This window comes from Cheilinus undulatus, linkage group 16 (assembly GCF_018320785.1).
Source record: "Cheilinus undulatus linkage group 16, ASM1832078v1, whole genome shotgun sequence".
NCBI classification, from domain to species: Eukaryota; Metazoa; Chordata; class Actinopteri; order Labriformes; family Labridae; genus Cheilinus; species Cheilinus undulatus.
The window spans coordinates 17,515,501-17,531,260 of record NC_054880.1 but is presented as its reverse complement, the minus strand read 5'-3'; the positions used below and the strand labels follow the sequence as shown (position 1 = coordinate 17,531,260).

Genomic DNA, 15,760 nt, shown 5'->3' with positions numbered 1-15,760 from the left:
TTAAAAGTACTAAAGTTTGATAAATGCATGAGATGTAACCTTGCAAAGCAGATGTATATGCCCGTTTCCAAGTTTCCCACTGGCAAATCCATCTTGCAAAGCTCCCATTTGAACCGTTTTGGCCCGGGTAGAAAGTGACAGGACCAATCAGCGTCGAGGGGCAGTACTTTCGGGCACGGCGGAGTCATGACGTAAGTGAGCAGCAACAAGAGGCCGGTGCAATTTTGGTGGAAGACATTAGCGTGGATGCTGCTAAAGCACCAGTTTCATCAGAACTTGATGACATTTCTTTGTTAAAAGAAGAACAAAGAACAGCATTGAGTTGTTTTCTTTTCAAAAACGACTAAAGTCTTATAACTGACATGTCTAAATGCCATGGTTTGCGTTATGCAGTTCTATATGGAGTTTAATCCTTCAGTAGGAGTGCAGCTTGGTAGCGTCTACATCACATGTTTTGATGGTCTGATTGGCCCATAAAGATGTGAGAGAGAGAACATTCATCCAATCACCTCCAAGTTCTTTTTTTTCAGGATCTGCCCTTTCCCAATTGCTGGCGTGCCAGGTTACAAGAGATGCTAATGTTGAAAACATCTTAAATAACAATCGTGATCTACAAACCAGTCTAAATAATCATGAGTAAGATATTTGGCAGATTTGAGCAGCCCTATTCTGAAGTTATTTAAAAATGCAAACTAACTTTAGGTCATTTCAGGAACAGTGAAAGAGCTGGAGCTGAGTTGCGACCTTAAGCCTCCTAGCATACGGCTGAAGTGGACACTTGAGGAACTCTAAGATTTGTGCTTTGAGATTGGCTTCATTTTCAACATAACCAATACCAGCTTTGTTGGCACCAGAATTCCCAGTCAGTTAAACTAGGCCCATAAAGCCAGTTAATTTTTCTGTCTAGCCTGTAATGCGGCCACCCACCAGTGAGGGAAACGACTTCAACTGCTTAAATACCTTGTAAACCCACACAGTGGATGGGTTGCTTTCTGACCCAGGTTTAGATTTTCTTTTTTAGTAAATACACATACATTGTCACTACTTCAGACTCCTCCAGGTGGCACCTATGACATGATTGAGAGTAATATGAGCTCACTTTATAAGGCCAAAAGAATGGATAAAAGTTAAGAGATTTAAAGAGATTAAACTAATTCCAAATCGCTGTGAATGAGTACAGTAATCCTGCACTCCACCTTTTCAGGGGGCATTTTAAATTCTTTAGTTGGTGAAATACTGTGATGTATGATTCTCTTGAACTACCAAGTATGCCAGAATTACTCTATTAAAATATGATCGTTAATTTGGCCATATCCTATGCTACTGTGTTGAGTTGTTCTTTGAGTTCCACCTCTTCTTTAGACTAATGGACTAGCCTGAATTTCAATTTCTGTTTAATTAACTGTGAAATTGGTCAATTGGATCTAGTGATGCACAGATGCATCAGTTATCATTGATATCAGCCTTTTTGACAAATATAAGCCATCAGTAAATGCAGTTGCAAGAAAAGGTATGTGAACCTTTTGGGATTTCTTGGATTTCTACATAAATTGAATCATAAAATGTGTTCTGATCTTCATCTAAGTCACAACAATAGACAAACACAGTCTGCTTAAACTAATACCACACAAAAAATGATATGTTTTCATCTTTTTATTTAACAAAACATGCAAACACACAGTGCAGAGTGGAAAAAGTATGTGAACCCCTAGGCTAATGACTTCTCCAAGAGCTAATTGGAACCAGGAGTCAGCCAACCTGAAGTCCAATCAGTGTGATGAGATTGGATGTGTTGGTTAAAGCTGCCCTGTCCTATAAAAAACCCACAGCAGTTTTGAGTGTGCTGCTCTCAAGAGGCATTGACTGATGCGAACCATGCCTCATACAAAAGAGCTCTCAGTAGACCTACGATCAAGAATTGTTGACTTGCATGAAGCTGGAAAGGTTACAAAAATATCTCTAAAAGCCTTGGTGTTCATGTTGTAAGACAGACTGTTTACTAATGGAGAAAGTTCAGCACTGTTGCTACTCTCCCTAGGCGTGGTCGTCCTGTAAAGATGTAAAGAATCCTAGAGTGTCAGCTAAAGACTTACAGGAGTCTCTGGCACATGCTAACATTTGTGTTGAAAAATCTACAATAAGTAAAACATTAAACAAGAATGGAGTTCATGGGAGGACACCACGGAGGAAGCCACTGCTGTCCAAAAAAAATCATTGCTGCACGTTTGAAGTTTGCAAAATAGCACCTGGATGCTCCACAGCACTACTGGCAAAATATTCTGTTGACATATGAAACCAAAATTGAGTTGTTTGGAAGGAACACACAACGCTATGTGCAGAGAAAAAAAGGCACAGCACACCAACATCAAAACCTCATCCCAACTGTGAAATATGATGGAGAAGCCATCATGGTGTGGGGCTGCTTTGCTGCCTCAGGGCCTGGACGGATTACTGTTATTGACAGAAAAATGAATTCCCAAGTTTATCAAGACATTTTGCAGAAAACCTTAAGACCATCTGTCCACCATCTGAAGATCAGCAGAGGATGGGTGATGCAACAGGACAACAACCCAAAGCATAGAAGTAAATCAACAACAGAATGGCTTCAACAGAAGAAAATACGCCTTCTGGAGTGGCCCAGTCAGAGTTCTGACCTCAACCCAATTGAGATGCTGTGGCATGACCTCAAGAGAACAATTCACACCAGACATCCCACGAATATTGAACTGAAAAAGTTTTGTAAAAAGGAATGGTCCAAAATTCCTCCTGACTGTTGTGCAGGTCTGATCTGCAACTACAGGAAACGTTTGGTTGAGGTTATTGCTGCCAAAGGAGGGTCAACCAGTTATTAAGTCCAAAGGTTTACATACTTTTTCCACCCTACACTGTGAATGTTTACATGTTTTGTTCAATAAAAACATGAAAACATATCGGTTTGTGTGGTATTAGTTTAAGCAGACTGTGTTTGTCTATTGTTGTGACTTAGATGAAGATCAGAACACATTTTATGACCAATTTATGCAGAAATCCAAGAAATCCCAAAAGGTTCACATACTTTTTCTTGCAACTGTAATGTGGGCATGAACAGATATCAGTTACAGATGTTTACCTATTGTTTCCTAACATTTTAATGCTGAAATTTAAGCGTGCCTCTGCTGACTCAGAGAAGAGATTTATTAGTGGGTGTGACCTGTTGGACACTGTAACCTGTTTTTATGGTCAAACATGAGAGAAACTCTTGGCATTGTACGAGTATTAAACCAAAACAAGTAAGGGAAAAAGCAACAGTATTGGTCATGAGCTGAATTTTCATGTTTAACATCATTATTGCATCGGCCCTTCTATTGGAGCATCTCTGCCTTTAACCCACAATCCTTTACAAGTTTGCAAAGTAGCACTTTTTTGTTTTCTACAAGCCTTACATGACCAAATTAGCTGATTCTACTGGCATGTATTGCATGTCCAGGAAAAGTTGTCCTTGTGTTCCAAGCAACTCCTACCGAGATTTTGCTTCACTTAAAGTTGAACCTGTGCAGTTTTTAATATTCCCTTACAGGACTGACCAAAAGTGCTTTAATCCAGCCCTGAAAATAGTCCCCAACAATAGTATTATTTCTCTTGTCTGAGTAATAGTTGCTTAAAAACCACAGTGGCCATCTGTTATTGTTTGAGTTGACCGTGCCTTGGCCCCCCTGATAACCCATGTTTGTCTCAGATGAAGTTTAGTGGCAGATGGTAAGTCACTTTCTCCCTTATAGGGTTCACTGTCATTTCAGTAGCAGGTGGGTGGGTCATTCTGTCGGCTGTACTAGATGCAAATGTCTCCCTATAACATGCAAATCTATGCAGAATGCAGGGAGATGTGACAGAGCCACTGCACAGGCTCACTCATATACTTCTACCTGCAGTGTTTGTATATCAGTGGACACAATGATCTGTTGCCGTGCTCAAGGGCAACATGCTGGTAGTTGCTGGAGAAACCAAAAGCCTTTTTCATTAAATGTGGAGGCTAATTGTCAAAATCCCACATATTTCCATGACTGAGCTGAATGTTTTCTAAACATAGACGAGCTTCAGGGAAGAAGGCCATTTAGTTTTACACCCACACTGTATTGAAAAGCACCAAAATGAATGTGAGAGAGCTCTTTATTTGCATCAGGCCTATGCTTTTAAAACATGCAGGGGTGTGGACAAGTGTTTGGTCCATCTCCCACTGGCACAGTCTGTTTCGTAGCCCACGATGTACTCACAGCTTACGGCCTTTGTTTGGTAAAAGTTTATGAATGACAAACTTGGATTTCATCCTTGTTTTTCCTCAAAGCTGTCTTGACATTTGAACAATGTCAAACTCCTTTATCATGCTGAGCGGTGGTCTGGGACCCTTCTGGCTCCAGGTGGAATTCATAACAGCACCTATGCTCCACCTGACAGCGGTGACCGAGCCTTAAGTCTTTTGTATTCAACCTTTTGCCCGCCTGCACAATGTTAAACACCCCCTTTCTTTCCTTTCAGCCATGATAGTTCTTTTTTCCTCCTCTGTCTCGTCAGCCTTTTATCTTTCATCATTTCTCTTTTACTGTCTGCCTCCACATTTATCTTATGTCTGGCTGTCTCCTTGCCACCCTTACCATCACCCCGCCTCTCTCCTTTTATTCAGAATCCTACAGATGAGCCTGACAGTCCTCATTAATTGTGCATGATAGCGTTAAGTCTTTCAGCACTTGAATGGGTCGCACCGTTTGGAAGACGAACGAGCCGATATCAGTAAATGTGACACTTTGGTCTCTGTCTGCCTACACCACTCTAGCTGCCCTCTGTTTTTTATATTCCCCTTTTCCACTCTCTCCCAACCTCCAGTCCCTCGAGGACAACTGTCTGCTGCTCTTTCTCCTGAGCCATAGATAAGAAAGGAAGGCTTCTCTAATGTGACAGTATATAACAACAGTGGGCTGTCAAGCCAATCAGGCTCGCTTTGTTGCCATAAAAAACAATGACTCAAGGTCATTTCGGGTAACCACTTTTGTCAGTTCAAGTTGATGATATTTTCATAATGAACATGCATTCATGAATGCCAATTTAAGGACAAGTGTTTAGAAATCACACAAAGAGCTTCTTATTCATCAGGCTAACACTGCAAGATGTCCTTTGCCTTGATGAAGGTTGTCAGTCATCTCTGTATTTAACTATACCCTGCAATACTATTAGAAATCAATACAAATACACACCATTGAAATCACTTTGAAAAAAACATGTTTCCTATTCTTTTTTAAGAACAGAACACTGTTTTCTATGGCATCTCTTGTTTGGTATCAGTTGTTGAAGAAGTTGAGCAGACATGGCAAAGACAAGTGATTATCTCGGGGTCAAGGATACATCTAATTTTAGGAGTAGAGCGGTAGCGGACAAGACAAGACAACAACCAAGGGCAAATATGCAAGAGACAGATGAATGACGGGTGTAGCAACACCAACAAGATGCAACAAGTGGAATTTAATCATTTATTCAATCATTTATTTGTTTGCACTTGTAATGTGCTGTTTTTTTCAAGGCACTGGTGCATCTTTGTTTGTTGCCTGGTGACCAGAGAAGTTAGCAGCAAGGAAGATGCACACTTAAGTTATATCTTGGACTTGTAGTGTTTTTCACAATTAAGTTGACAGCGTTAAACCTGTGAAAACAAAGAAGATGGATGGTCCAGGACAACTTTGAGAGAAAGAATGGGAAATTTCCATCAGGAAAAACCCCAAAAAGGTGAAAACAAGACTTCAGTCTCAACTACAGCTCCTGGCTAGCTTAAAAGCTAACAACAATTGCCAGTAACTGCAATGGAACACTGGCCTGATCAACAGGAGACATCTGAATGCTCCCTTTTGAGATAGCATGGAGACAGCATGCCCGCAGATTTTACATCTTTCCTGATGGAAATTATCCAGAGAACAAGACGCTCGGAGACTGACAGGAAGAGGACGTGGAGCAGCACAACACCTACAGCCAGTGGGGAGGAGGCAGCAACGGCATTGTGCAGGAAGGCGAAAATGGGGCACTCAAGCCGGGCTGCAGGCTAGGCTAAGAGTGGCCCACACAAACCTGCCTGACCAGGCATCTTTCCCCTGGATGCCTGCTCCCTTGCCAGGAGGATGGATGACATGAGGCTGCGGATTTCTAACCACTGCTTGGACCACTGTGTTTGCTGTTACAGAGGAGACTGCCAAATGTAATTTTGTTGCATTACAATGCAATGACTAGCTACCTATCGACTATCTATCTATCGAGTATCTATCTTCCACAGGGAAAAAGTACAAACGTAGAATTGTGCTGGAGAGATAGGAAACCTGAGCAGAGCTTGTAATAAAACCTCACCATACAATATATAAACAGTGCCACCTTGCAAAGTGTAAGACATCAAAACTTACTGATAATATACAGTGCTTAACAAATGTATTAGACCACCACCCAAAGTAAGGTTTATGCCACAGCTGCCCTAAATTAACAGCATTGGTAATTACCAAAATCATTTTTATGTTTCTGCAATGGTTAATACACCAATATGTAGAAGCTCTTTAACCCAAATGATATTTTTAATGCTAAAATAGAATTAATATTGTAATCCATGAATTTTCAAATTTACTGATTTACAAAAAAAATGAAAAATAGTAAAGGACATTTTTATTTCTTGATTAATATAACAAATTATAGTTACTTACTTGCATTCCTGAACAGAAAAATGAGTTTTAGTGGTTGAATGTTGTGCTTGATTAATTTCTGACTTCTCAGAGAAGCCCAGTGAGCCAGCTCAAATTTGGGTATAAAAAGGTAAATTCTGTTTGAAATTCCTCATTCCTCTTCAAAATGGTAAAACGTGGAGAGCTCACTGAAGATGAAAGAGTCCACATTAAAACACTTCATGATGCTGGATGGTCTCTGAGACAAATATGACAGGTGGTCTAATAAATTTGTTAAGCACTGTATATTAGTGTCTGTTTCAGATTGGGTGCGTGGCAGCTGCGCAATAGCTGCACCATGGCCTGAATTCCGTTTCGGCATGCATGGTAACAAGTCAGGGCTTTTAGATTGCCTGCCTGAATCTAGTTCTATCTAGAAGGCTCATCTGTTAAAACAGACTGGAAAATTATGGATGGAGAGTCATACGCAGCAACATCTGAAGTGTTGAAATCTCAGTCTTAAACATTTCGAAGCTGATTTTAACCCCCAGTGTGATTTAAACTCAATTCTGAGTTTAATGGCCTTCAGTGTTTGAATTACTTGACAATGTTAATGCAATCATTGTTAGTCCAACTCATAGTCAATAAATCTGATCTCTGCTCACTGCCATATCAAATCTGGGAGGCAGAGTTTTCCCGATCTTGCCCTTGTTCAAAGTGTTAAGGTGTGTTTTAATGTGTTATAGATGTTTTTAAATGTAGTTATCTGTGTTTGAATATGTTAAGATGATGTCTGTTGTCCAGTAATCACTGCTGGGTTTCCTTTGCTCATTTTTCTGGTGGATTATTGTTGTTTTTGATGTTAGATACATCTGCATCATGAGTGAAGTTACCCACTGAGTTACTGACTTCCTGCCTGTGGCCCGGAGTGGTCTACAGGAAAGGGTGGGGAGCTGAATCTCAACAAAGGGTGTTTTACAGTTTTGCATTTCTCTCCTCACTATAAATAAATATTCCCATTTTTTTCATAATTAATTACATAAATATGTACATCTTACAGAGTTAATATGAGGATAACACTTTAGAAGTCAAAATGATACAATGAGAGAGTCAATTTCTCGTACTAAAAAGAAGGGCTGAGCTGTAGTAACACTGTTCGTGTTTACAAGAGTCAATTTATAACTCCAAAAAGAGTTAATTTAATTAGTGTTAGGGCACCAACTCCCCAAAAAGACTCAGTGATGACACTGTAGTGTGGACCTTGTAAGACACTGTAAAGTGTCTTTATTAACTCTGACAGTGTTGATTTAAGTATACAGGTTTTGCAGTATTTACCTTGTTTCCCAGCTTATTTAGCATATAGTTAATCAAGTCGGGAGATTTATTGAGGTGAAACTCATGGAGGCAGACAGGGCTGTGACAGCAGGGAGATGCAGTCAACACCGTGCACACAGGTGCCTGCTATGTCAGCGCTGACATGCTACAACTGTCATGCAAAAGGCACACTGCTAATGCTAACAGCGCGGCTTACAAGCCACACAACCGCCTGCAACATCTGTTGGAGTTAGTGCATGGAGAAAATACCAGCAGCAGGTTTGCTGTTCTCAATCTGTCTGCTGTTGAAAGTGTACTCAGGATATAATAAAATATATTTAAAAATGTCAGTTCTCAGAGGTTTTGAATTGATTCAGAATTGTAGAAATGAATGTTTGCAATGCTGCTGATGTGGATTTTTTTTTTTTTTTTTTTTTTTTTGCCATTAGGTCTGAAAAAATGTAACTGTGATTAAAAGTAAATTACGTTTCTGTTGAGGAAACAGAATGAAACTCTGGATTGTCAAAAAAAATACAGGATTTTTTTTCACTTTGTTCTGTCAAAACAAGCAGAGATGAGGTGAGAGAGCAGGAGGAGTGCATGCATCTGTTGGTGTAAAGCAGTGTGACAGAGGGAGCATGAGCTGTTAGGTTGGCAGAATCTGCAACTCTTCTGTGTATGCCATGGGTCATATTGCATTCAATTCGGCCTAAATGCAACACCTAGTTAACTCAGCTGTGCATGCTACTGGTACTAGAATTCAGACTCAGTACTGGTTGAAATTGCAGGACGGACAGTGGTCTGGTCTCCGTCATCCTCATTTAAAGCAGCTGTAGTAAACTTAACTTTGTTGTGTTATTTTATGTTACTTTTTTATGCGCTCAAGGCCAGCTCAGTAAAACGACAGCTAAGCAAAGGTAAATAAAACATTAATATGATTGATGATGATTATTATTATTTAAAATGTAACTTTAAGAAAAGAAATGTAGGTGAGAATCTTGAATAAATTCAGTTGTTAGGAGAGGAGAAGTACTTGCTTTCCCCGTATTATAAAACAGATAAATGAGTTCTGTTAGAAACAGATTGCTGTCTTATCTCTCCAACAAATAACTGAAAAGTATTGATATTATCATTAAAGACATGGAATGTATTGAGTATCAATAAAATTTCAGTAGACATTAATGATCAAATCCCTGCTGTGAAAATGTTACACTACAGATAAAAGCCTTTCACTAAAGGTAAGTCAGGATCTTCATCAGTGTTTCTTAGATTAATTAAAGAGTTGATATAAGAGTTGATAGTGCATTTATATTAGTGTGATAAATTCATAGTAATTACACAGTTTGGCTGGTTGAATTAGTTTGAAGAGAACACATGTTTTGACTAAACTTAGACTGACATATGGACTTTTAACTGACTAGAACTTGACTAAAGCTTTCAGTAGTGAAGATGACAAATGTGGCTTAAACTGAACCTTTTAGATTAAAGACAGACTAGATGAATGATAGCTGCCAAAATTAACACTACTACTACACTTACCCTTCTACCACTGACTCCAAAATGTCTTAATAATTATTATATTGGTTGTGTTAATGGCATCAGCGTCCAGTTCTCAAAGCAGTCGTCCCGCTGTGGTTGATTATTTTCATAATAGTTGTCTGGCTGATGAAGCTCAGATCTCCTCGGCACTGGCTAATTAGAGACGCAGAGACCTGAGTTTATAAGCTGCAAGGCAAAGTGCACAGACCAGAGCTACAGTGAGCACACATGAGGGACATCACTCACGCGATAAACACAGCCCCATTTATTCTTTTCCTACAGACAGCCTGTGTGCTGCACCAGACCCTAATTGGATCTGCTCCCTTGTATACATGAGACAAGGCCATGATGCCTCTCCTGCTCACGCACTGGCTCCCACTGAGTGGAGGCTTTAATTCATTTGATTACAGAGCTTTGTTGAATACTCAATTCTTATTAGTCAATTATGGAATTTTTTGTTCTGTTATTTCTGTAGAGCACAGTTCTGCTCTGAATCACAGACCACCATGGCTATAGACACAGCTTGGATTAAAAACTGTGGAGGACATCCAATCATATCAGTCCTCAGGGAGAGGTCCAGTAAATTAAATGTCAAACCGTTTGCTGTGGATAAAAAGAAGCAACAAGAGAAGAAAACGGTTAAGACAAAACAAAGGAGGTAAAAAGACAAACATATCCGGATAACGGAAGTTGGCAAAGTTAAAAAGACATGCTGTAAACACCCAACTGAGCATTGTGGACTGTGGCAGTGTTTAAAGACTGGTCAATAGTAAACACAAGGTACACAGGCTTTGATGGATGTACATAGCAGAAATTCTTAATCAAGCTTAATCAGCCACAATCACGTTCTCTCTTTGGATTCCCTGTTGGATTTTTTTTTTTTTTTTTTACCCTTTTATTGATTTTATAAATCAATCATGGTTTTCTTTTTTGATAATAAAAGAAAAAAATCCTCTTAATGTCAAAGGGAAAACGAGTTTTACAAAGTATGAGATGTATAAAATATTCTCCCCCTTTAAAGTGGCTGACCTAATTCAACAGAAGTCCAGCTAATGGGTGCTAGTAGTCTCACAGTTAGTGAAAAGGGATCACCTGGCTGCAGTGAATGTGTCTCAGGTGATTGTAGTGTAAAAACGCTTGTGTCTGGAAGGTCCAGTCACTGGTTAATCAGTATTCCTGGCTACCATTACACCATGAAGACAAAGAAACACACCAAGAAACTCAGAGAAAAGGTAATTTTATGTTGCCCAGTCAAAGTGTAATGGGACAGTGAGAAAAGATAAAGTCACTGTTGACGAAAACTCAGATTAAATCTTGCCAGAAGTTCCCAGTTCCCCGCAGTATGTTTAGGTTTACCAAGTCTGTCCGGCAGCTCTCGCAGCCATCTGATCCAACTCACCACCAGGTGGTGATCAGTTGATAGCCCTGCTCCTCTCTTTACCTGAGTTTTCGAAACATTCGGCTGCAGATCTGATGAAACAACAACAGGGATGATCATAGATCTCTGGCCTAAGGTGCTCTGATACCAAGGACACTTACAAGCAAGCCTAAACTTGAACATGGTGTTTTTTTTATGGACAGTCCAGGACTAGCACAGAAGTCCAACAACAAAACACCTCTCAGGTTTAGATCAGGCGGGCTGTTCCTCCCAGTCACCCTCTTCCAGTTTTCTCCACCATTGCCAATGTGAGCGTTGAAGTCCCCCAGTAGAACTATGGAGTCCCCAGGTGGAACCCCCTCCAGAACCCCATCCAGAGACTCCAAAAAGGCAGCATACTCCGAACTACTGTTCATGCATAAGCACAAACAACAGTCAGAGTCTTACCCCCTGCCACAGTCAGTTGCAGGGAGGGGACCCTGTTGTTCACCAGGGAGAACCTCAACATAGCCAACGCTCATCTGCGAGTTACCAGTTACCTTGCCCAGACAAGGGTGAGGTAACTGGATCCCCAGAATGCTGGTTCATGGTGGGTTTCTGAATCGCTCTCTGGCTGGACCATCCCCCAGGACCAATTTGCCTTGGGAGACCCTTATAGTAGCTAATGCCCCCTACAAAATAGCTCCCGGGCTCACAGGGCCATGCAAACTCCCCCACCACAATAAGATAGCGACTCTTGGAGGAGTTAATTTACTTTACTTTGTTGAAATCTGTTTTTACTTTGACATTTCCAAACTTTTTTGTTGTATTTTTTTGTCAGTAAGTCAAGTTATATTGACCATGATTGATTTATGAAATCAATAAAAGGGTAATACGGGGTGAATACTTTTTATCGGAACTGTATATTATATTGATATTCAGATCTTTTCATTTCCGTGGAAAACTTTTTCTGTCGTTTGGTCAGGAAGAACAACCTTTTCCAAAATTTCACCTTGGCTTAGTTTTGGCTTTTCCAAACATTTTATAAGTCAAAAACTTACAAAGCTGTACATAATCTACAGAATTGTTGTTCTGACAGCATGATCAAGAATTCTGCAGTAAGAAATTTAAGTTTTGGTCTGTCTAACAATGGATTTTTTTATGTACTGTGTACATTTACTCTCTTGCATCAATGATATATCGCCGTATCCTGCTGCTTTGTTGTCATTAATTGTATTTCAACCATCTTGTGTTGCCTAAAAGACCCTCCTCTCTCTCTGTGACCCTTTAGGTATACCCCGGGTTGATGGTGACAGCTGGCCTCATCCACTATGTTCTCAACATGCTCCACATCACTGTCCACATCCGTGACGTGTGCGTCTTTCTGGCGCCGGTGTTCAGCGGTCTGACTGCTATATCTACCTTCCTGCTGACGCGGGAGCTGTGGAACCAGGGCGCAGGGCTGCTGGCAGCCTGCTTCATCGCCATCGTCCCTGGCTACATCTCCCGCTCTGTGGCTGGCTCTTTTGACAACGAGGGCATTGCCATCTTCGCACTGCAGTTCACCTATTACCTCTGGGTAGGTGTACTTATTAAAACAGCAAGTTTGTTTCAAATATAAACAGGGGTTAGAACCTTGCTGACATCATTGTCTACCCTTGTTTCTCTTAGCCTCTTTGTCTTCATTGGCAGTAAGCCTAGGTGTTAAAATTTCACTCTCCATTCTTTTATCACAGTGGGTGACGTACAAAAATGAGAAATGAACACTACCTAAACCAGCAAAAGAAACAGTGAACTAGAAAAGCTTACATGTAAGGAGGGTTGCTACAGCAGACCTCTTTCCTCTGATCACCTGCAGCACACAGACGCTACTCATGACTCAAATGTGAGGAGCACAGCGTGAGGAGAGATCCTACTGCTTCAGTGATCTTTGATGGTGACTGCATATAAGTAATAAAAGAGAAAAACTGAAATGGTTTATACTCAGATGGTGATAAACATATCTGGGCTGCTGCCCAGGTGTAGCCTATGTTTGAGAAGCGCTATATAGGAAAGTGTTGTTAAGCTAACATGATAATATATCTCCTTTTAGAGGTGCTATATTTCTAAATTCTCAGTTTTAAAGGAATTACAGTGGAATCTGAATAATTAGATAAAAAACAAAATTGTAGTGCTATCCCTGAGAGCTCTGTCCTTTGTTCATTTTTAGGGCTTGGCTCCATGTAGCTGGAAAAGATGGACTTATTTTCATTCTTACTTGGTCTCATGTTGAATTATTTATCCAAAAGCCTTGAAAGGCACACTGGGCATCTGTGCAGACCATGTGGAGCCCAGGAAACCGCACGCTGCACTGTAAAACCGTCACAATAAGATGACCTTTAAAAACAGAAATGAAAAGATCTTAGGTTAAAGGTTGGATCCCCCCCCCCAATCAATGCTGCTTTGCAGAAGTGCACAAAGTGAAAACAAGATTTTATTCACAGTGAGTCTGACCTTGTTAATTTTCCACCAACTCCGTTTTTATTTATTTATTGATTCTATGTGGAAAATCCCATCAGTGATTATCACATGAGTTATCATGGATAACCTTCTGCAAGTTTGTCCTTGACACAAGCTGAAGTAGAAAGAAGAAATTCCACCAAAGAAAAGGAATCCATGAAAACAGCTTGAACATTTGCAGGAGCTGCAGTGGAAAGAATTTTTGAAATGGTCTTCCACAGTTAGTGGAAGGAAAAAGCTTTTCAGGCTGAAAGATGTCTGGAACAGACTGTGTCCACTCTTTTCAGTTGCATCAGCAGCTACCTTACAGCCTGCAGCTATCTCACTTTAAATGCATCTCATGTGTGTGCCTATGTGTGAAATTCAGGAGCTCTTCTTTGCAAACAATTTTATCAGCAATCCCTTTCTTGTTATTATAGTCGACCTTGACAAATATTGAGGAGCTTTTATTCTGCACTGTGCTGTATCTGTTAGTGATACGTCTTTATGTTTTTTATTCTCGAAGTCGAATTAAAAAGGCTGTTTAAAGAACAGGACATATGTGTAATCCCAGGCAGTCTGAGACAGACGAAAGCTTTCTATGTAAGATAACAAGCTTAATAAAGTTAAGATAATAACCTTTTTCCTTTGAATGGGTTCCCAGTGACATTAGAGGTGTGGGTTAAGACTGTAAAAGTAACATCCATGCAAATAGAGAATGATTAAAGGACCAGTATACAACTTTAAGAGTAGATATTAACTCGATATCAGCACCAGTGTCTCAGACCAAAACAAAGCTTTTCTTAGGCTATACCACTGTTGTCCCTCAGTGCACTGCTTCCCTTCCTTCCCACTCTCATTGTTCATGTTGAGTTCAGCCATTCGATGGTCACATCTTCATTCAGATATGCAGCACAAAGGACATTGAGTTATCCTGTCTTGCAACCATTTTAGACCAAATAAAATCCTTTCTTCAGAGCACTTGGGTTCTCCTTGAAATTTACTGTAAAACAAATCTCTACCAATGGGCCTCTACAAACAGCTCTCCAGAGTGGGTGGGGCCATCTCTCTACTCCTGGATGGTTGTTGGGCTAATGATTAGAGAAGGAGGAAACAAAACGTGTATGAAACATGTTTGAGCCTTTGAGTGACACATAAGTAAGCTGAAGGAAGGGCTGTTAGCGTAAACACAGAATTGAGAACGACAAACCCAGATGGACTTAACTTCACTCTCTTTTAGGGTTACATACTTTGAGTGCAAATTTCAAATGATTGAATCAGTTTATTGTGTTACCTGAAGGGCAGCCACAACCATAAAACCATTCTACATTATTGCAGGTGTGACTCCTCAAAACTTGTCCATATGACAGGGATAATTTTACCTTTTTGTTGTACACCATCTGCCTTTCAGTCACCATCTTCAGCGCTCTCACTTTTCACAATAACAGGAGAATGTGCGCTGGCTCCCTCTGCTCTGCACTTAATGAAAGTGAGAGCTGTTGTTTGTGGGAGGGGCTGAGCACATGCTGTGCTGTAAATGAATGGAGATTTTGCTAGATTTACCACTCATGTTGGGATCTGTGGACAACTGTGCTCAGCTCTATTATTTTGACTTAGTTAAGTTTTAATTAAACAGGAGAAACAAACTGATTAAAAATCCTTTTTTAGGAATGCTCTGAACAAGATAGGCAGCAGCAAATGTGAGAAAGTTCTAGACTAACAATGAACAGCCCTACAAACAAACAAATAAAATGTTACCCACATGAACGCATTGAAAGCCAAATAATGAGAGGTAGAAAGAGCAAGTATTTGTCTGGGTCATCTAGAGTCTAAAATGTACCACTTAGACCATCTGCTGCCAGATGTTAGTGCCTCCAAGCCTTTTAACATCATCTTAAAATGTCAGTGAGACCAGCTCATGAAGTTTCAGGTCTTTTTGTAATTCATTCAAGACAAAAGGATTAGCAAATTTAAAAGTATTATTTCCAAGTTCAATTCTGACCTTTGGAACAGACACCAAGAAAAGATCCTGAGATCGAAGATGATACGTTTCTGTGCTCTTCTGACCGATTTAGGTCAGAGGTTAAGAAGGAAGTAGACTCAGAATAGACTTGTAGATTAGAATGCCAATTTTTCGGTCTATGTGCAGACAAACAACACCACCCAACATATTCACACAAAAAAAATTCAAATTTTGTGATTAAAATTCAAACTCCATGGGCACCAGCTAGTTCAATTAGTAGAGCAGGCACCCATGTACAATGGCTAAAATCCTTGAGTTCTGGAAACAGGATCAATTCCCAGTCCTGGTGCTGTTTGATGCATGTCTTCTCCCCATATTTCCTCCTCCTTGAAGTGCATTTCAAGAAAAATGACTATTATAAAGTCACTGGCCATTATTTGAGAAAAC

At 40.1% G+C, this 15,760-nt stretch overlaps 1 protein-coding gene across 2 annotated transcripts in view; it reads left to right on the top strand.

The window, feature by feature from the left end:
* The window catches only part of LOC121523719 (dolichyl-diphosphooligosaccharide--protein glycosyltransferase subunit STT3B), a 157,985-nt gene that overhangs the window by 69,723 nt on the left and 72,502 nt on the right, over positions 1 to 15,760 (top strand). For both annotated transcript variants that reach the window (XM_041808718.1, XM_041808719.1), the window contains exon 3: positions 12,164 to 12,451. In XM_041808718.1, the coding sequence (XP_041664652.1) occupies positions 12,164 to 12,451 (288 nt within the window). The remainder of the gene's footprint in view (positions 1 to 12,163; positions 12,452 to 15,760) is intronic.